This window comes from Vanessa cardui, chromosome 15, assembly GCF_905220365.1.
Source record: "Vanessa cardui chromosome 15, ilVanCard2.1, whole genome shotgun sequence".
NCBI lineage: Eukaryota > Metazoa > Arthropoda > Insecta > Lepidoptera > Nymphalidae > Vanessa > Vanessa cardui.
The window spans coordinates 13,433,983-13,456,186 of record NC_061137.1 but is presented as its reverse complement, the minus strand read 5'-3'; the positions used below and the strand labels follow the sequence as shown (position 1 = coordinate 13,456,186).

At 33.5% G+C, this 22,204-nt stretch overlaps 1 protein-coding gene across 1 annotated transcript; it reads right to left on the bottom strand.

Moving 5' to 3' along the window:
• Nucleotides 1–2,768: 2,768 nt before the first annotated feature.
• LOC124535855 (keratin-associated protein 19-2-like) lies at nt 2,769–7,530 on the bottom strand. Its single transcript, XM_047112244.1, has 4 exons — nt 7,392–7,530; nt 6,042–6,225; nt 3,378–3,527; nt 2,769–3,135 (listed from the first exon to the last, which is right to left on the bottom strand). Exons 1-4 carry the CDS (start codon nt 7,401–7,403, stop codon nt 2,984–2,986), a joined length of 498 nt encoding a protein of 165 aa, XP_046968200.1. The 5' UTR covers nt 7,404–7,530; the 3' UTR covers nt 2,769–2,983.
• Between the last annotated feature and the right edge of the window lie 14,674 nt (nt 7,531–22,204).

Sequence of the window (22,204 nt, the reverse complement as noted above, 5' to 3'; positions counted from 1 at the left end):
ATCGATCGAAAGATCACAAGCTGTTATTTAAATATCATGATTACTTTGTTGGAACGGCATATCGGATGCTTAGATTTATTCTTAAAGTGATTAAAGATTTCGCAAATCTACGCTATTTTGTTATACAATATCTTAGTCCAATTTTATCAACTATAGCAGTTTGAATATTATGTAAGCATAATGATAAATTCAATTATTTTGTTTTATTTCTTTGCTCATTATAATAAATAAAAGTTAAAATTCATTATGAACTTAAAAATATTTATGTTCTAGACTTTTTTACTCGGCGAATATTAATTGGGTCGTATTGCATGAAATTTTAATTAATTTGTTTTTAATTTATCGTTTTAGTTTTTAGTGTATATATGTATGTATATAAGAATCTGCTATATTACGACTTATGTTTTACTTATTTGTAAAAACTTGATTGGTTTGTGATTTTTTTAAATATCTTTATTTTTTATAACTGTTTGTCTTCATATTAGGAAGTAAATAAATAGTTTATGAGTTTCTCACTAATTTAAATCTCTGTTTAAGCCCTAATCTGTCCCTTTAGTCCCTATGTCCTCTTGACCGATTTCGCCCGACCGATTTCGAAAGGTGGCCCAAGGGAAAATGGCCGACACAGGATATATCATAGCATGCAAGTAAAGAAAAGTAAAGTTTCTATTTCTATTTCCAGCTTCAGACTGACTGTTACTACTTGTCGGCCCGGCCCGACTCAATCACTAACCAAGAAGGAGGAAATAAATGAGATTTGGTAACATGCCAATATCCTCTAATTAAACTGTTGCTTCTCGTATGGATTTCCCATCAGATTTTGAGATTGGAGTAATTGATAGTGAAGCCGTCACACTAACAACACTAAACAGGAGCCAATCACAGTACAGTACAGTAACAACCTGTAAATTTCCCACTGTTGGGCTAAGGCCTCTTCTTCCATAAAGGAGAGGGTTTGGAATATATTCCACCACGTTGTTCCAATGCGGGTTGGTGGAATGCACATGTGGCAGAATTTTCATGAAATTAGACACGAGCAGTTTTCCTTACTCCGATCACATGATACCTCATTTACAAAGGTAGAAGAATTCAGAAAGAAGGTACAAGTGCCTCAGTGCGATGCAATGTACATGAGGCACACAGTTTGACAACAGTGCAAGTAGTAATTACCCTGCGTGCGGCAACTTCGACGCTGTGCCCATGACAGCGTGACCCGCGTTGTTGCAATATCAACGCAATGATTCAATGCTCTCTTCTTCCGGAAGACCAAACCTTCAATAAAGCGAGAGGGCAAGACATCAAAATGCCTCTAACGACGTTATCTGTCTCTGTGTTATCTTCGCTTTCGTAAGGCTGACTAATACTGATAGGTAATAATAATAGTCTATAGTAAATATATATAGATAGATATATTATCTATACTAATCAAGAATATGAATATATTAAATAAATATTGGATAGCATCGCATACATTCACACTCTGATCCAAATGTAAGCAGCTAAGCACTTAAGTTATGGAAAATCACAAGTAACAACGGTAACACCCAAAGATAACACAGAAAACTAATGAATTATATCTAAATCGACTCGTCCGGGAATCGAACACGTATCGGAAGCGGCTTACCCATGAAAACCAGTGTATACTCGACTCGACCAAGTAGGTCGTCAGATATTGTATGATACATATACTATTGTGCACTTATCTGCAGACATATGTTAATTAAATTCGAATTTAGAATACTCAGCCAAGGCGATAAGATAAAAGCAAAAAACTGTTAAGTTGAATAATGAACTGAACTCAGTATATAGTAAATCCTAGTGCGTTGTTGCTTGTCTGTATAGTCGGGGTAAGAAAAGGTTCGTCACCTTAAGATCTATTTTCGTGTGCTCAGTATGAGCGATAATCTGCTTCACTGATCGAGAATGACATATTGCGTCGCAATGATTCGAAGTTTACAATCAAAAGGTACTAAGAGTTTAAGACTTGATAAAGGAATAAATTTGAAAACTGACGAAGGCTTTCTGATTTTGACTGTACATACGTCATTCAAACTATAATCATGTAATTAGTGTTCATTTGCTAAAATTGTGCAAATGTGTAACATTAGCTAGTAAATTGTTTCCTTTCGACGCACCAATTAAAAATCGAAATAGCTTGAGCAATCTATATTTCTATCAATCTTAACGTTTCTTAAGAATGTATGTCGACGTATGAATGTAATAATTGTAATTCCCTTATTACCTATGAGCGAGTAAATATTCTAAAGGTTTACATCCTGTGTTTACATTTAATAATAAATGCTGTTTTTCCCTAAGAGAATATCTTATACATGAAAGTCGATTATAACCTGAAACAATTGGGTACTGTGCTGCAACTTCTCTACTGATATTATGAACAAGAAAGTGTCACATTAACTTTTATTCTTCAAATGTTACTATGGTTTAAATTTCTATATGACAAAGAAAATATTTTGCCCAATAATCACTTAATTTGCTAAAAGAAATTACCGAAACAAAACGAAGTAAATCATTTTAAATATTTAAGTAAAGGAAATTAAATTAATTTATGTGTAGCGGAGCGAACGAAATGCTTGTAGTGAATTAATGATTTTGTTATTAAAAAAGGTAATTAAATTATTTTTCATTTCAAACTTTGGTAACTAATTATCGAGAACCAGTATTGTTATAGTTGATTTCAGTAATAATCGACTACGTAAGTTTAAAGTCACATGTAATCGAGGAAGGATACATAACAATCAAACATAAAGTTAGGTAAATATATAAGTTTATTACATATGTACAATTATCAAAAATCGTTGTAAAAGTATCACATAAATATAACTCTAGTTTGTGAGCGGAGTTCTACGTAATTGATTGTCATAGTAAGCTCTCTAAATGAGTTTAAAAAGTACAAATCAATGACCTTACGTAATTTCGAGTATTTGATCTATGAACACATATTGTTTGCACGGGCGCGCTGGGCTTAATGATGTCCGTAGTAGCCGAGTCCGCCGTGAGCGCCGTAGCCGCCGATGCCGTGTCCGTAGCCGGAGTATCCGGAGTAGCCACCGTATCCGCTGACGATGGGGGCACTGTAGTATCCACCGTGACCACCGCTGTAGCCTCCGTATCCACCTGTACACGAAACGTTATATATTATATACCATTAAAACTTATGTGTGTACATTAATTAGTTATCATCGCGACTTTGCTCGTGTTTTAGGAGATGGTCACCAGCTACTTGCCATAAAAAATAGCCTATGTCCTTACGGGGAACACAAGCTTGGATGATACAATGAAGTTACTCAAATTCGGTTCAGTGATGTGGCTTTGAAAGACCAATAGCGATAATACATTCGAACTAAAATTTTACTCACCAAGACCGGAGTATCCACCGAGACCGGAGTATCCGCCAAGACCGCTGTGTCCGTACCCATATCCTCCGTATCCACCATATCCGCCCAAACCGCCGTAACCGCCGTGGGAGGTGGTGTATGAAACCTTGCTGACAGCTACTGGTGCCGCAACTAAAAACGTCGAAGAATTAGCGTTAATATACCACTGGTGGGTTAAAACCTGTCATGGTAATTGTGATCATTCTTAGAGCATATTCCACTGATACCTATCACGCTGGTGCAGATATTTGTGTATTTTACCGATCTTAACTTGAACCCTCAGCTTTAAATCGAAACACGCATTTTCTAAGCAAAGAGTCTCGTCAGTATTCATTGAAACTTTAGGTATACTTATTTTATCTTGTTTGTACTGTGAATCATATTTAATAGTTCATTGAGTCAGAAGGCGATAGTGATCGAACGAGCGCGGCTGATTACAAAAAGAATGTTCAATGTTAAGGTTACCAATAATTTGTACAAAAAAACCCAAATCACATCGCGTGACTATCTATTATTGCCGCATGACTTGCTGCGAAAAAAACGCCCATTCAACGAATATTTTTATTTCCTTCAAAATACATCGATGGAGTGTAAAAATAATTACACGGAGTTTTTTTTCTTTGATACAAAAAAATAAGAGTTTAGGTCTTGAACTGAAATGACATTGAAATTGTATGAAACCTTTTTTGTGATATAGTTCCTGAAAATCTGTTTATATTGATTAATAAAACTAATCATTTTCGTTTTGAGATATTACCAGTTTACATTTTAAGGAATTATTTAGTTCCTGATCAAACTTATGAAATCAGGAGTTTGTCTTTTAAGATATTCTCATATATTACAAGTGAAGTTCGTGTATCATTTATTTGTTTTATTTTTATTAATCAGACAATAAGATTAATTAATTCATATCTGCCTTATAAACATACAACAACAACAACAGCCTGTAAATTTCCCACTGCTGGGCTATGGTCTCCTTTCCCTTTGAGAAGCAGGTTTGGAACATATTCCATGCTGTTCCAATGCGGTTTAGTGAAATACACATGTGGCAGAATTTCTATGAAATTAGACACATGCAGGTTCCCTCGCAATGTTTTCCTTCTAACCACTGGGCCATCTCGGCTCGTATGAATTTTTAAATTTTTCAAAATTAAATTCATATGAATATAACGTGGTAATTTTTTAACCAGCAGCTAGGAAAGCCGATGTCAACAATAAGGAAATTACAATGGCTTGTTGTGTGCCAAGGATTTTGAAGTTCCCACGTTCTCTTAAATGCCCTGTGACACTGGCAATAGCAATCGACAAGATAAGCGCCTCAAATTGTATACCTGTTAATTATATCTATCAACGTGCGAATTAAGTTCATTGTTTGAATCATTATCAATGTAATTTTATTTTTATAAAAATAAACTAAAGATCTTTATTTAAAATAATGTTTTTTTTTTATAATTAGTTTTGAGATATTTAACAATGTATCTGTAATGAACACATTGAATAAAAATGGCCCTATAAGTCTCCCTGCGGTACACCCATTATACAAATGAATTATATTCAAAGGTGATTAAAGGCAAAATTCATGTAATATATCCAGACGATACGTTGACTTAGGGTTGCTAAGCAAATAACCTATTCTGTTATTTAATACTCTCTACATAAAGATGCTTTTCGTTTGCAGTGGACACTTATGTTGGACAGTAAACTTGGTGCTTTCTCTAACTAGAATTAACTGAAATGCATTAAGGGTTAGGGGACACTGCAGAATCTTAATATTCCGAATTAAATTTTAGTACAATATGTTAACCATATTTGAGTAAATCAAAACACCGATTGGTCGGAACAAAATTATTAATAATAATATAGTAACAATTGATTTTAACACGAACGAATGAGTGATATATCATAGAATGTGTTCGTTCTTTATACTGAATGATAATGGGCGTTTGAGTACGCTTTTCTCCACTATTAATCTCCTGGAATGATTCCAAGGTTTACTGCTGTTTTATTGCATCGCTAATGTTTCTCAAACGTATCCTTTGTTTGTTCGCTTCGATCCCGGGCTTCACAATTTATACGACAGTTCAAAGTTTAATCGGTTGAGAGAATTCTCTTATTCGATTTAACAAGTTCCATTCGTTATTGCTTCTAATTAGCAGTTAATTAGAGTTCTTGGTTTTCACCAAATTAAGGATCGGGGTTAGATTTTGAGGAAGCATGTTTAGAGTTAAGTTTACTACAGCGATTAGCGTTTAAGTTTTACTTAGGACTTATGTTCGAATGTAAGTATTTTCACTGCATCGTTTAGTATTTACACGTTTTAAAATAATTCATTAGAGACTAATTTTCATTAAAATCCATTAAAATAATGAACTTCAAATTCAACTAGAACTCAAAAACTAAACTTTTAAAGGAAATCATCTTTAAACCTTTGAATCCAAACTATCAAGGAACTTCGCTCGCGCCTCGAGACGTAAAGGCTTCGGTCAATTTAAAGTTGCACTCAACTGCGGATGGTCTATAGAAATAGTTCCAACGAGATTGTTTTATTTCAAATTTTAATGAAATCTAAGTGCTAATTGCGGTACTTTTTAAACGCTTTTAAATTTCTATAAAGTACTATATATTCTGAAGATCATAGATTCTTACCGTATCCACCGTATCCGCCGTATCCACCATAGCCAAGACCACCATAACCAGCGCCGTAACCGATGCCGTGTCCACCGTAACCAAGGCCGGATCCGAGACCATAGCCGAGGCTGGAAAGACCGCGCTTCTCGGTCTTCTTAGCATCTTCAGCAGCGACCGCTGCGATGGTAAGGGCGACTACGATCTATAATGAAAACAAAAATATGTAACACAAGCCATTATCAAATCAAACCAAAATAAATTGTATTCAAGTAGGCTTTTACAAGCACTTTTGAATCGTCATTTTACAATCAAGTGAAGCTACCACCGGTTCGGAAAGTAGATTTTACCGAGAAGAACCGGCAAGAAACTCAGGAGTTACTCTTTTTCAACATTTAAAAAATACAAAGTCATGTAAAATACATTTATGTAAACTTAGTACTATTTGAATGGGGCTGTTTCATTTGCCAATAGTCTGGGTCATGGGGCGGTAGTATAGCCGCGATAATTATGTATACTTATAGACCAATGTGCAGACCTGGATGGCGCAATGTCCATCGAACAATACAATTGTCGGACTTGATCTGTAATTGTTTATTTCGTTCTGCCCTTTGTGACTCGTTACGAGTTACACAACAAAGGCTTCTAACTTTAGTCTTTTGTTTTTAGGTTTAGACTTAGACTTTTGGTAAGTAATCATTAATGACGTGAATCATATTGTAATCTATGATTTAAATATGCTATTAAAAAACAATCAATGGAACTTAGTTAATTATCTATGAGTAACAGCAAAATATTATTAATAAAGTTATTGTATTTATAATTTTGAGAATTTATAACATAACTTTTGAATTTGGAACAGTTTCCAGCTTCATAAGATTTCCTAATTTAAATTTAAAAGAAGAAATAAAATTATATGCATTTAAAAATGTGAAATTATTTATAATGATGGGAAATGCACGTTGCGCTATAAGCAAATATTAGTGCTGTGTGAGAACCGGTGATTTTCTAGTTAAGATCAATTTTAACCGGAGTTTTAATGACTAGCGATCTAATTAAATATTCGTAATGAGCTAGTTTTGACTACATTTTTTACTAGTTTTCGTAAATTGAGGAAAAACATTTAATTAATTATAAAATGAGCATAATTAATGTTTTTAAGAAAGAAATAATAGCATATTAATTAATGTTTGAAAAACGTTCTATTTATAATTATTATATTGCACAATCATAATTTATAGGATTTGCTCTATTTAAGTTTATAAAAATAATATATTGGTCAATAAAATTGGGATTTTATTGATATGACTAATACAATATGTTTACAAAAAAAGTTTTTATATTAATTTATTATTTAAAATTTGCTCTTACCAAGAATTTCATGTTGATGTTGTTGGTATCACACTGGACAAGTGACTGATGCCTGGTGAAGCAGCGGCTAGCTTATATACGGTGCGCGTGCGCAGACCGAATGTGGACGGTACAAAATATTGAGCATTTTTTCATCGTCCAAGGATAATAGCTACGGAACTTAACTAAGAGGGTTGTATCGAAGTGTATATGAAAAATTAATTGCATTGTTCTTTGAAATAGTTATTCATCGTGAACGTTGCATATAACAAAGGCGAGTATATCAAAGTCAAGGATTATTACTGATATGGCGCAGTGGTTAGAAGATTGTCTTGCAGAATATTGCAGGTTGATTTCTAGTATCACGAAGTTTCATGGGTTGAAATACAATTTGAAGAGACACCATGTAGTCGGCAGTTGATCAGTATAGTGAGTTAAACTCAAAATCATTTAAAATATTAATAAGGAATAATTAAAGGAAAAATTCTATATATTATTATTTTTTCTATCTAAAAATACATTAGATAATATAATAAAAATATTCATAAGAACGATTATATATTAATCTATTTTGTACAGGTTTTGCAATAAGTGTATATTAAAACTATAATACTTAAAAAAAACAAATATAATCAAAGATTTTAATAGATAATAGACGTTCGTTAATTTTCGATCAAACAGTGTTAAGGATAATCAAATTAATATGAAATAAGTAAACAATTTTATTGACAAGGAAGTTAATAAATTCATTACAAGAACATTCTACACTCGATCCAATAGTAATTGTAATATGTTTTAGATGTTATTAGGAGATTAAGCCAGACTTATTTAAGAGCCAGATTTTGCGCAACGCGTTACGCAGTCGCTTCTTTACAAATTATTTAAATATAACAAATAATTATATTATAATACAAGTAAGCTCCGCGGTGCTATCTACGCTAAATTGGTGTTATGTATAGAGTAATAAAATGTTCTAAATTTAAATAAGTTAAAGAAAACAATTCTGTTTTATGCTATTTTGAAGTTTACAGATTAAAAAAAAAATCGAACAAATAGTTTAATACTAAATTAATAAATTATATTTTTTTATAATAATAAATTGATACAACTTTTGAAATTCTCATCAGATTTTGAGACTAAAAAGTATTTTTTTTAATTTAGTCTTAATCTTTTAATCTACATATAATAATACATTGTTTATTAATTCTATTAATAATATTTATAATAATATCCATTTTGAAAATTCTGTACAAACATACAGATGTTTAAAATAAAATATTTTTTGTTTTGGGTTTGATGACTAAGTTTGTAACGTCAAAACATTAATTAATTATCATTTAATTTATTCAGATGTAAATATTTAAGAAATAGTAACACATAATATGTATGTATTTGAGGCATATCGTGGTGTTTTAGGATTAAGCCTTAAAATCAAAATCAAAATAAACTTTATTCAAGTAGGCTTTACAAGCACTTTTGAATCGTCATTTTACAATTAAGAGAAGCTACCACCGGTTCGGAAAGTAGATTCTACCGAGAAGAACCGGCAAGAAACTCAGTAGTTACTCTTTTTAGCTTGGGCCGATAAAAGTAATTGAGTTTTTCTGACGAAATTTCCTCAATAACAGTTCGGAGTCTGGTATTTTGAAATGTGTACCGAAAAGCACTTAAAGTTAATACATTATGCCCTGCGTGGTCTACCCTCTCTGGGGGCTGTTCGTTGTGCCCGAAATTTTCTGTATTAGAAACTTCATTCGGATTAACGAAAATCAAACTTCCTTGCCAATGTTAGATTACTCAGTTAAAAATAAAAGGCAAAATATACTTTATTAAATAAAGCTCTTAGAGGTATTTTTATTTTGTCGTGCTATAGAGTTTTGAATGTTGTTATTATTATTTTAATGCCAATTTGGTGCGATTTTTGCTCGTTGTGATGTTCTGGATAATTTATCCAAATAGAGTCTAACGGGACTTTAAAGCAATTAAAGCGAATACAAAATTAAAAGCGAATATAAATTCCCAGTAGTTTAAGACAGGTCCCTCTTTTAAGGTTCCGTACCTAAAGGGTGAAACGGGGTCGTATTACTGAGACTCCGGTGTCCCGCACACTGCTTGTCCGTCCGTCTTTTACCGGGCTGTATCTCATGAACCATGATAGTTAAACAGATGAAATTGTCGCAACTAATGTATATCTGTTGCCGCTATAACAGCGAATATTAAAAAAAGAATAAAATAAATATTTAAAGAGACTCCCATACAGCAGATTTTTTTAAAAGTCGTTTCTTTGTTAATACGTCAAATACTGCAACTTAATGATTAATTATTGACGTACATAAATTTCCAATATCTTTTGATTTTGTATTCGCTTTTCTTCCTACACTTTTATGTTCCGTGCGCTCCGTGCCTTTGTTCTACAATCCGAAGTAATATTTATGTCAAATTTGCTTCACAAATAAATAAAACAATCATACGATTGTTAAACTCATCATTATTGTAATTAAATATTTCGAAACACTTTTGTCTCGCTGTGAATTCATATAACTTTGGTATTGAAACCGTTGACATTAATACATATTCTAGATCGCGGCTTCGTCTTTCATTATTGTATAACGTATGAGACAAATAACTACAAATAATTTTATTCAATATAGAAGTATTACACTTTCTTAATGATGGTCAATTGAAACACTACCACCGGTTCGGAAAAGAAAATATCCTGACCTGAGAAGAACCGCCGAAAGAAACTCAGCTTACTTAAATCCTATTAAGATTTCATAATGAGTACATACATATATAAATACATGTGTTAAATTTGTGAGCGAACCTTATAGGTAAGATGAAAAAATAGGTATGTAATTAAATTTATCATAATAATATTTAATTATAAACGAATAGATTCTTATTATTTTATCGTAATTAATTATTAGCATGCAATTAAAAATATTTTTAATTACGTCGAAGTAGTGGAAATTCACACGCGCGTAGATAAGTAGTTTTTTATGTAATGTGTAGCACATGTGAATTGGTGATTGCCACCTAATGGTGAGTGGTGACCACTTCTCAAAGCATTGATGGTGAGACATTATAACCATTGGCATTGACCTTGGGAACTAAGATGTTATATATCTTATATACTAGGATGGGCTTACATAAAACTTACCACTAATAATTTGTTTGGAGGTGGTGTCTACACAGAACATGTGGTCAGTGAAGAAAACGTAGCCCAGAAGTGAAACTTCTAATAACCACCTAATAGATTGTTTCTTTATTTTTCTTTCTTTTAGTAATAAGTTATGTTTAAATCTTCTAAGATACCACTTTTAACTGACGGTTTTATTGTCCTACTGATTAGGAGTCTATTAAATTCTGCGGCTCAAATAATGACGTCAGTCTCGCTTTCATATTTATAATATTAGTAAGTATAACTGATCTATATGTTCCTTCCTTGTACTACTTCTCCTTAAAGGCAACGCACCTGCAAGCCCCCCGGTGTTGCAGATGTCCATGGGCGGTGGTAATCACTTTCCATAATGCGAGCCTCCTGCTCGTTTGCCACCTATAACGTAAACTCTATATATTCCAAGTCTTTTGTGATTTTGATGCCTTTATTGACAATAATAAATGTAAATTCTTAATGTCAATGATTTGTCAATATATTGTAAGTTTGGCAATTTATACTGGACGGTCGCAATATATATCGAATGATGGATCTCGCCATCGGATCCAATGGGACGATGGATGACGCTCATAGTGTCGTTCACTAAAGTTCGCTCTGAAAGCAATATTTTCAGAGTCATTCGCTTCGCCGAACTCGTTCCAACCGGTTATATAAATCGAACCGACCTAATATACGTGAAAAGTAAAATGACCTAATGCGACTCTATAAAGTCAATATCCTTCCCGGGTCATGGTATTCGTTTCACTTTAACAGTGGTGATGAGTAATAAATTTCTTGTGGTAATAATAGGTAGATTTCATTTTTGGAACCGATGATAGCGTGATCATTCAAACCTAGTTTTTAAAAGGCTACTTAATAAAGAATATTATGATTTAGATTAGACTTGGGAGATATTTTTATGTTTATCAATCTGTATGTTTAGTTATCAGGTTGAAACAAATGCGAGTAGGGCTGACGTATCAACGGTCCCGTAATATTGACAAGGTAACAGTAGGTACATAAATTTCATATCGGTTGTTATAGCAGCAACATAATAACATAATTTGTGAAAACTGTTTAGATGTCGCGGTTCTTGCGATACACTTGAGAAAAACGGAGGGCGAGGCACTTATTGTTCTTCGGTTCTTCTTAATAATAAGTAACTTTTCAATATTCAGTTCAAACTTCGATTGATAATGTACATCTTACCAATCGACTTATAGTAAAATTCCAAGTACCTTCACAAGGCGATGTTAAGATCTCCCATAAAAACCGCATCACGTATACAGTTTCCAAGGTCGCTCTTATTACTTCGAGACGCGCTCGGCTTACTCACGGGCGACGAAAAGTGGCATTGTGTCGTTGTCATTATGTCATTATACGGTGTTAAAGTAGTGCAATGTTTGCTGGCCGACCAACACAATCCTCATCAGTAATCTCCAGTAATAAGTATTACTTTCCAAAGAGGTAGGGCAGTTTAATTAGCAAGTGTAATGTCTCCATATTCGATAACGATCTTTGCTTTGAGTTGAAATTATTCTAACTTTTAGTAAAGCTAAGGCTTAAACTACATGATATTGTATATTATATATGTGTAAGTATTGAGACAAATGATCTCTCCTAGTTAATAGCTGGTACGCCTTAAGGTCACGCCCTTTTTAATGGACTTTAAAACACGATAAAGTTACCGCCAGTTTATTTTTATGTATCTCGTTATTTCTTTATTTTTTAACTATATTTATTTCTAAAACTTTGTTTATGGATGAGTTGAGCTATACCAATTTCATTACATTTATTTAAAAAAAAATACAGACGAATTGATAACCTCCTCCTTTTTGAAGTCGGCTAAAAATGCTGGTTTTACTACTTCTGTTTCAAAGTTATCACGGTGCAAACCCTAGTCTGTTCTTATTGTTATAGTTCTTGATTTATACGCGTGCATAGTCAAAATTCCTTGTATATAATTCATGGTCGGAATAGTGAAACAACAAATGTGTCAGCGGAGTGATTCCCCAGTGCCTCGGATAGCACCGAAATCCATAGAATTTTGATATTGGGTATATTCTTCTAAGGCCTGTGTCTCAGTAACCAAAGAATACTATCAGCAAAAATATCAAGAAGACAAGATTCACTTATACTAAATAAGTATAAAATATTTCATCATTGACAATTTGTTTTTGTTTATATTAAATACATTGAACATAAAAACGGTTTGTATCTCTGACGGCATCTCAAGCCGGAGGAAGCACGAGTGGCAAAACTTCCTCACAATCTCTTGATTATACGGTGAAGTTAAGAAATCACAAGTTAATATGAAAATTGAATGGTTTAATGTCGGTCACATTTCTACTCGTAATAAATGTGTGTGGCAATGACACACTCGAGCCGGCCCTTCGCTGTGAAATTCAATATATGTCAGTAATGTTAATTTCATCTCACGATTGGCGCTCATTCGTAATCCACAAAGAAGAGGGGTATTATTAGTGTCGCGTGTCTGTCTGTTTATGACATCGTAGCTTACAGAGGAGTTATTGAAAAGTTAAGACCTATGCATTGATTATTCTTAATATAATTTGTGTAAATCTTCTTCGATTTTCGACTGATTGAATTGAAATAAAAGATTGGACCTACTACGATCCCTTACTTTATCCCCCAAATATATTTATATGAAATACTTCGAAAAAGGACACAGACTACTTTTTTGTTTAAAATATGACAACCAATACTCTAAAACACGATAGAAGCCGCGGGAGACTACTAGCTTAATTAAATTATTGCAAGTTCAATTCATCAATAAGTTTTCAATAAAGAACAAGTAATAGCAGCTAAACAATTGCATTGTGTAAAAGTAAAGTAAAGTAACAGCCTGTACATTTCCCACTGCTGATATAAGGCCTCCTCTTCCATTAAGGAGAGGGTTTGGAACAGTTCCACCACGCTGTTCCAATGCAGGTTGGTGAAATACACACGTGGCAGAATTTCAATGAAATTAGACACTTGCTCCTCACGATGTTTTTCATCACCGCCGAGCACGAGATCAATTATAAATACAAATTAAGCACATATATATATATATATATATATATATATATATATATATATATATATATAGTGGTGCTTGCCTGGGTTTGAAACCGAAATCATCGCTAAAGATGCACGCGTTCTAACCACTGGGCAATCTCAGCTCACATTACGTTGCATATATTTATGTTATGTGCTGAACGATATCGGTCACAGCGACTGTTAAAAGATAAACTAGCCAGCAACGCTGATTACACGTTGTATAGCAAAGTTACACTCTCAGTTCCCACACTCTCTTAACTGCTAAGGCCATTCGACACAACCGAAAAGAGTCGAAGAGCAGGACCTTGACGACCTCTACGGTCGAGTAGTGTGTACAAAGGGTTTCATGTGTACCCAACTACGAGGTCTCGGGTTCGATTCTCAGCCGAGTCGATTTAGAAGAAGTTCATTAATTTTCTATGTTGGCTTGGATTTGGGTGTTTGTGGTACCGTCGTTACTTTTGTGCTTTAGCTACTTACACTGGGCATACAGTAATGTATATGATGTAGTCCAATATTTATTTATTATTATTATTTTTTTTATTTATCATTATTTATTTAGTAACTTAGGGACGAGAATTTTTTAAATGTTGAAATAGAGTACCTATATGTATAACTCAGTATACTGAGTTTCTTGACGACTCTCCTCGGTCGAATCTGCATTCTGAACCAGTAGGTGGCTTCAGTTAAAAAACTTTGTCAAATGACGTTCCGAAATTGCTTGTCAAAGCCTAATCTAATATTTCATATTTTGATTTTGACTACCAAATTAAACTCCAAGTTAGAACAAAATACCTGGACAGAAATAATTTTAATGCAACCCAATTTGAACCTTAGACGTTCTTACTTATAGATCAGTGGCTAAACGGGCTATGTAGAAAGTACATAATAAAATATCTATATACAAATTAAATGCCATAGCATTACACGATATCACATCTAATACTGACTTATATATGATACTATCTAATAGTTTATGAACCTAAATGACAATTAATTATAATATTCAATTGGGCACCGATCTAGATTATATGTACTGAATACATAAGAAGCGCAATAGTGACGTAATACGAAGCCACGATAGACGACCTCCATGGTCGAGTGGTGAGTACACCGGTTTTCTTAGGCACGCCACTCCGAGGTCCCGGGTTCGATTTCCAGCCGAGTCCACGTAGATTATAATTAGTTTTCTAGTTTTATTAGTTGTCTTGGGTGTTTGTGATACCGTCGTTACTTCTGATTTTCCATAATTCCATAAGTCAAGCTACTAACATTGGGATCAGAGTAATGTATGTGATGTTGTCTCATATTTATTTATATTTTATGTCATAGAGTACTGTAGGCTTATTCAATAGTGTGAAGTGACTGTTTGTCTAAATCTGTTAATCTAAGTCAACTTGTTCTATTTTCAAAAAAATATCGTTTTCTATTGGATAGCCTCTTGATTGAGGTGTCTGACTATACGAATATAATGTACGGATCACAGTGCGTACCAGTCTATTCAATAAGTCATATAACCAGATATACATATATGTCCAGACTTTAGTCAATGAGAGAAAATAACTAACATCGTGAGTGTGACACCAATCGATGATATAAGATGAAATGCCTTACTCTTCCAACCGGAAAATAATAGTAACTATTATTTCTGTTTCGAGGTAGGGTATGCGATGAGCGGTCTTAGGATTGGATTGTACGTAAAATTTATTCGTAACGATGATAAGAAGGCGTGGAATTACATTTCGTTGATTTTATAAAATACACAAAATTCTATTGATTTTATTAATTAATAAATTAATAACATCATTAGGACGCGAGTAAATACTGAGCTATTCGGCGGTATATTTACGTTTAATTAATGATGTTAAATAAGGATTATGAAAGGTTTGCAAGAGATTAAGCTCTGTTGATACATAAAAAGTATTGATAAGTCTTTATATGTATACAATAAAGAATGATAGATTTTTTTTGTTATTGCCGTCGCTTCTAAGATGTTATTTCTCTTGTGCATGTTGTACATTGACTCTCTCACCATTAAAATCAGAACACAACGTTACTAAGTCTTATTTGGTTGTGAAATATGTGATCAGTGGATGGTACTTACCCAAGCTCGCACTTAGCCCTAACACCAACTAAGTTACAAGTTACAATTAAGTTCTTTTCCCTTCATTTTCTATTTTTCTCGAATAAAATTAAAAACAATTTGAAGCCATATAAAAAAATAAAATATAAATTTCATTATTAGCTTTTTTTTTCTAAACTATCCATACTAAAACTTTTATATTTATATTGGAATATTGAGTAACCGAAGGCTAAGGGAAACTTCGGATTATTTTTGCATAATTCAGTTAAAATATTTTTAAACGAGTTTATTCAACATCGATGCAAGTGTTGTGTCTAATTAACAAGTGCGCCACTAGACGATGTGCTGACTGGATCGGTGCTTATTTTCGCCTCAAATAGAGGGCACAGGGGTGTGAGGTTCTAGCACGGCGCGGTGACATCAAGGTCAACCACGTATCTTTCCCCATCTTAATGTTTTTTTATGTGTTGCCGCTAATTTAATATACTAATTGAATACTGTTATGTAACATGATATATCTGTTACTTGATCTTTTAGGAACATTTTATTCTATACGTATAAATAAAATTGAAGTCTGTGTTATCATATTATTACGAAATAGTATAAATTTTAACCGGGTAATCACCGAAATGGCGGAATAAATTTTAACAAGACTCAGTGGTAGATAATACTTTAATGAGTAACTTGGACTGACTTCATTTTAAAAAGGAATTAGTGTTCCACAAAAAAAGTAACTTAAAAAGTCTGATTTCTCAAAAGGGTGTAAAAGTCATCTACATAATAAAAATATATAAAGCGTAAAACAGCAAATAAATGTTCCACATTATAGAGGTATAAAAAATAACACAGTTCATATTAAATTTAAATTAAAAAATATATTATCAATTAAAAGTAGGTGATATTATAACATGAGATGCAATCACACAATGTTTGACAAAATCTCAATTCCATATTTCATAACCTGTTTTTTCGCAATCGATATTTCTTTAAATTCTTGCAGTTCACGTATCTCTATTAGCTCGCGTGAACTCGTTACATTAATAAACAAACAATACTATTCGCGAGTAATTAATACGCGCTAAGTATTACAAAGAGAGATCAGAGCAGAGATGGCCCAGTGGTTAGAACGCGTGCATCTTAACCGATGATTGCGGGTTCAAACCCAGGCATGCATCGCTGATTCATGTGCTTAATTTGTCTTTATAATTCATCTCGTGCTCAGCGGTGCAGGAAAACATCGTGAGGAAACCTGCATGTGTCTAATTTCATCGAAATTCTGCCACATGTACATTCCACCAACCCGCATTGGAACAGCGTGCCAAATCTTCTCCTTAAAAGGGAGAGGAGGCCTTTAGCCCAGCAGTGGGAATTTACAGGCTGTTGTTGTTGTGTTTGTTTTGTAAGTATTACAAAACGTATTCAATGATAGAGTTTGTTGGGGGGTGCGGCTTCGCTGAGATAAACTTGTCTCTGTAATGCCCCCCTGACCGTGTTCCTGCCTTCAGAATAACCATTTGCGCGGAAGTTATTGTAGTTGCGGTCTTTGCTTAATTAACATAACTCCTGAATTTCTTACCGGTTCTTCTTCGTAGTATATAGTTTTTAAGCTGGTGGCAGGCTTATTATTATAATTCTTACTTTTACATAATAAGTCTGTATTTGAATATGGTATGTTTTCAATTTTTAATGTGTTTATTTCCAAACTAGCCGTTATGAAACTCATAATAATAATAATATTTATGAATAAATACATTGGTGGTCTAAGACTGTATACTGCAGTATCAAACGGATATAGATCAGTACTGGCTTGGATAGCTAGGCTTTCAATAACCTGTGTTAAGGAAAATCAGTCCTCGCCTCAAAGTTAGAATAATAAAAATACATCAGAAATATCACCTAGGCAATTATAAAATAATTAGCAGCTTAAGATTTACATGAATAGATTATTTTAAAGTTAATAAATAAATAATCTGACATGCGTCTGGTATATCCACAGGCTTGCACAAAGCCACATCAAGTCTCATTATAAATTAATAGAAATGTGATCTTTACTTTAATGAGAACCGAAGAATATTAATTACAATAAATTCCGTCACCTCGGACGGACGTCTGTGGGTCCGTTTAATTATAACAATTAATCAACGGTATGACAACTATGACTGATATTAGCTTCATTAGGGTGTGAGTTATTCTGCTTTAATCCCGGGAGAAAAGTATTCTAATCATAATTTATATATTCAATATTATAAATCGAAATTATTTATTTAGTATAGAAATTTACTTGGTGGTAGGACTTTGTGCAAGCCCGTCTGGGTAGGTACCACCCACCCATCAGTTATCCTACCGCCAAATAACAGTACTCAGTATTGTTGTGTTCCGGTTTGTAGGGTGAGTGAGCCAGTGTAACTACAGGCACAAGATACATAACATCTTAGTTCCCAAAGTTGGTGGCACATTGACGATGTAAGGATAGTTAATATTTCTTACAGCGTCATTGTCTATGGGTGATGGTGATCACTTACCATCAGGTGGCCCATGTGCTCGTCCGCCAATCTATACAAAATAAAAATAATAATAAATATCCGGTTCGGAAAGAAATGTCTTCCACTTGAGATATAAAGACGAAACCAACTCAGCAAAAGCAAGGAGTTTGAGACATAAATATACTCCGTTCATAAAAAGTAAAGTACTGTCTGTTATTCCTCACTGCTGGCCAGGCCTCCTCTACCTTTGAGGTAACAATTTGGGGCTCATTCGAACGAACTGTTTAAAGGGAATTGGTGGATAAGCATGTGGTATAAGATATATATGGTGTAGTATAAGATTATTTATTTCAAATGAGAAATCATTTGCAAATAATCCCGAAATATGTGATAACAGAAGTCACTATGTAATCACGCGAGGTCCAATCTTGAAATAATGCAATATATTACGCAAACAAGAATAGAGTAACTACTTAAAGACGATTATTATTAAATATTTTTAAAGTGAATTAAAACCAAAGACACATTTAAATTCCATAGTTGCGATGGCGTGGCTTTGCAATGTATGTTTATATTTTTTTGTACACAATTATCTGTTAGAAGTTGCGTGACATCTATTACGCGTTGATGGTGCTCAATGCAAGCCTTCAAGCCATCATAGATGTATGAAGTAACTCAACTGCAAATTCAATGAGAATCCATCTTTTGTAAGGAAGTTCTTTTACGTGCCTTACCAGCGAACTGGTAGAAACTTTAACGTGAGAGCTATGAACCTGTTTCCTCTCTTTCTTTTTCGTTCTGTCTCTTTCTTTTGTATGTGGTTTGATATAATACTATTATTCAAACCTATTTTATTATATTGTTATTGTTTTTTATTCACACAGTATTTTAATAATAAATTTATCAGTGTAGTTTAATATTCCATTCTGTTTCCAAGTTTCTTCTTATTATACATTTAATAAATTTGACTTGAATCTGTCCAATGTTGTAAATTAAGTTAGTTTATATGTTTTCCAGTATCAAAAATATTTCCAGAGATCTCCATTCAATCCAATCAATGCAGTAAGATTTGTAACAAACGACCTTTTCACTGTCTAAAGGTTATAAAGACACGTTTGAAGAAATGCTTGTATTTAAGCAGAAAAACCACAACGGTTTACGAAAAGTCTAGTTATATAAGGAGTCGCAAGTTCGTTACTCCTCCTTGCACAAGTTTCAGGCTTAATTGGGTGTGTAGTAAGTCCTTAAAATAGCACAACTTCATTAAATAGTATAAAACAAAGTCACTTACCGCTGTCTGTCCTATGTACGCTTAGATCTTTAAAATTACGCAACCGATTTTGATGCGGTTTTTTGTAATAGATAGAGTGATTTGAAATATTTATGTATATAATACATGGACAATATAGTAATGAAACAAGAAAAAAATTTAGTATAATTAGTATTAGTAAATAATTAGTATATAAATAGCTCCAGCTGTATCTTATATTTTGTTCCAGTGAATACTTAATCTATGTGCGTCCATTCAAAGCCGATCAGCAGTTTTTCCGTAATCAAGTTCCGACACAGTTAGCAGATTGCTAAATAGGATGTTCGGAAAATCTTCGGAGGCGTCAAATTGACTAGCGAAGTTTTTTCGCGAGATCTCATATATATTTCTGTTAAGTATGTTATTAAATTTTGATTTATTTGATTTTGAACTCTATAAGAAGTATTAAAGAGGTCAGTTTTGTTTAGCAGCACCTATGAATTATTTATTAGATTAAGAACACCATTTTTTAAATTTTGATTTTGGAACCAGCTTGATTCGTCCATGCCGAATGATTCTGAATTGAAGCTAGGCGTAAGGAGCACTGAATCATCATCATCGTCAGCCTACTGCTATTCACTGCTGAATATTCCTCCTCCAGAACGCGCCACGTGGCTCGGTCCTCTCCTTATTATATTATCTCATCTCGCTCTTTGAAATAAAACATCGTGAGAAAACCTGCACACGTCTATTTTCAAAATCTACCACGTGTGTATTCACTCCTTTAATCGAAAGGGAAGGAATTCCCTGTCTAGCAGTACACATTACTTAGATACATTGCTAAATTATACAGAGTACACAATTTTATTAATTGTTAGTAAATAAAAAGCACTTTTAAAACAATAGTAAGATTTTCATTATCGATAACCTATAGTAGGGTGCTTTGTATCGCCACCTCAACGATATAATCGTAATATAAGGCCGCACACAATCGAGGTAAGCACAAAGACGTGTAAAGGCTTGATACCAAAAAATAAATTTGAATTTTATATAATTACTTTTGTGGTTATTTAAAATACGTATTAGATTTATAATAATAGAATAGGTATGTTTTTTTATTTAACCAGAATAAGGAAATGATTTAAATAATAGTATTTAATATTTTAAATAATAAAAAAACAATTAAGATTAGTTATTCGAAGCACAATGCACCACGATACTCCACTGCCGGTGTGAATAATTTCATCTGTAACGTAAACACTTCGACGTTTGACCATGAAACGTTCTGTAAAAAAAAACACAAATTTAAAAATTATTTCAAATTCGATTCGATTTTCAATTCGAGTCTTCATTATAACTACAATAATGTAATAGATATACGCAGAGATAGACATAGTGAATCTTAACCAAAGGTTGCGGGTTCAAAACCAGTAATTTATATTTACGATTAATTTCAAGCTTTGACACATTCATTATATGATACTGGTATCAGGTTTCGAGCTTAGTCTCCCATGCTGTTTGAAAGGAAGAAGAGACTTTAATATCTTCGTGGTAAGTCTTTATGCAATACCACCTAAGTAGGTGCCATCCATCAAATAGGGATATTTAGTATATTTTTCCACTTTGAAGGGTGATAGAGCCAGTGTAACCAAAAGCAACAGGGATATAACGTCTTATTTACCAAAGTTGGTGGACTGATGATGTAAAATGATGGTTTACATTTTTTATAACTAACCATTGAATGGGCCACTTGACTATTTACTTATATGTTAAAAGATAAAAGCCCACCAGTGGGCACTTCTAGGCTGTTACGTTACGTAGTAATGAATTAAGCTTAATACATAATATTTATTAAGAAGTATATAACTTTATCTCTAACAGTACGAATTGACGAGATAATGTGGCTTTTGTTTATGATTTTGTCATTAAAACATAGTCAACGGAAATAGTGTATCAGATTCCGACAAACATTATTCAAATCTATTTGATAATATAATGCAAATGAATTCTAAACTACAGAAACTATGAAAGTGTGACAGGTGGAAAGGAAAAGTGGGAGGAGGCTTCGACAAAACCCGAAACCGTAAATAACTCGACGTACGTCATAATTTTAATGGGTACGTCACTGCGAGTTCCAGGGTTCAAAGCTGAGAAGATATGGCAAAAGTTCATTAGTTTCCTATTTTGTCTTGGATCTGGGCGTTACTTCTGATTTTCCATAACACAAGTGGTTTAGTTTAGTTGAGCTGAGATGGCCCAGTGGTTAGAACTTAACCGATGATTGCGGGTTTAAACCACGGTTTAGGCACGCACAGGTGAATATTCATGTGCCTAATTTGTGTTTATAATTCATCTCGTGCTTGGTGGTGAAGGAAAACATCGCGAGGAAACCTGCATGTGTTTAATTTCATCGAAATTTTGCCACCTGTGCATACCACCACCCCTCATTGGAGCAGCGTGGTAGAATATGTTCCAAACCCTCTCCTTGGGGGAAGAGGAGGATTTAGCCCAGCAGTGGGAAATTTACGGGCTGTTGATTTACTTTACTTTAAGTGGTTTAGGTACTTAAATTGGAATCAGTTTACCAATATTTGTTTCATATTTATTTATATTTAAAAAACAACGCTAAATGCGTATAATATATAACTCATTGCCTAAGCCTTGTTAACAACGTTGTTATGTATAATTTAGATGTATGTTATGTTAATTACGAGAATATTTGTTTCGGAAGCGTATAAGTAACTTATTGTTAGCTAAGCGACGAGCTGACGAACTGACCTTAACTTGACCATGCCAAAA

What these genes read in the sequence shown, in the direction of transcription:
- LOC124535855 (XM_047112244.1), bottom strand. An exon ending in CGGCGGATACGGTGGATACG is followed by an intron (nt 3,528 to 6,041) that starts GTAAGAATCTAT and finishes CGACGTTTTTAG; the next exon opens with TTGCGGCACCAGTAGCTGTC. An exon ending in CGGTGGATACTCCGGTCTTG is followed by an intron (nt 3,136 to 3,377) that starts GTGAGTAAAATT and finishes TTTCGTGTACAG; the next exon opens with GTGGATACGGAGGCTACAGC.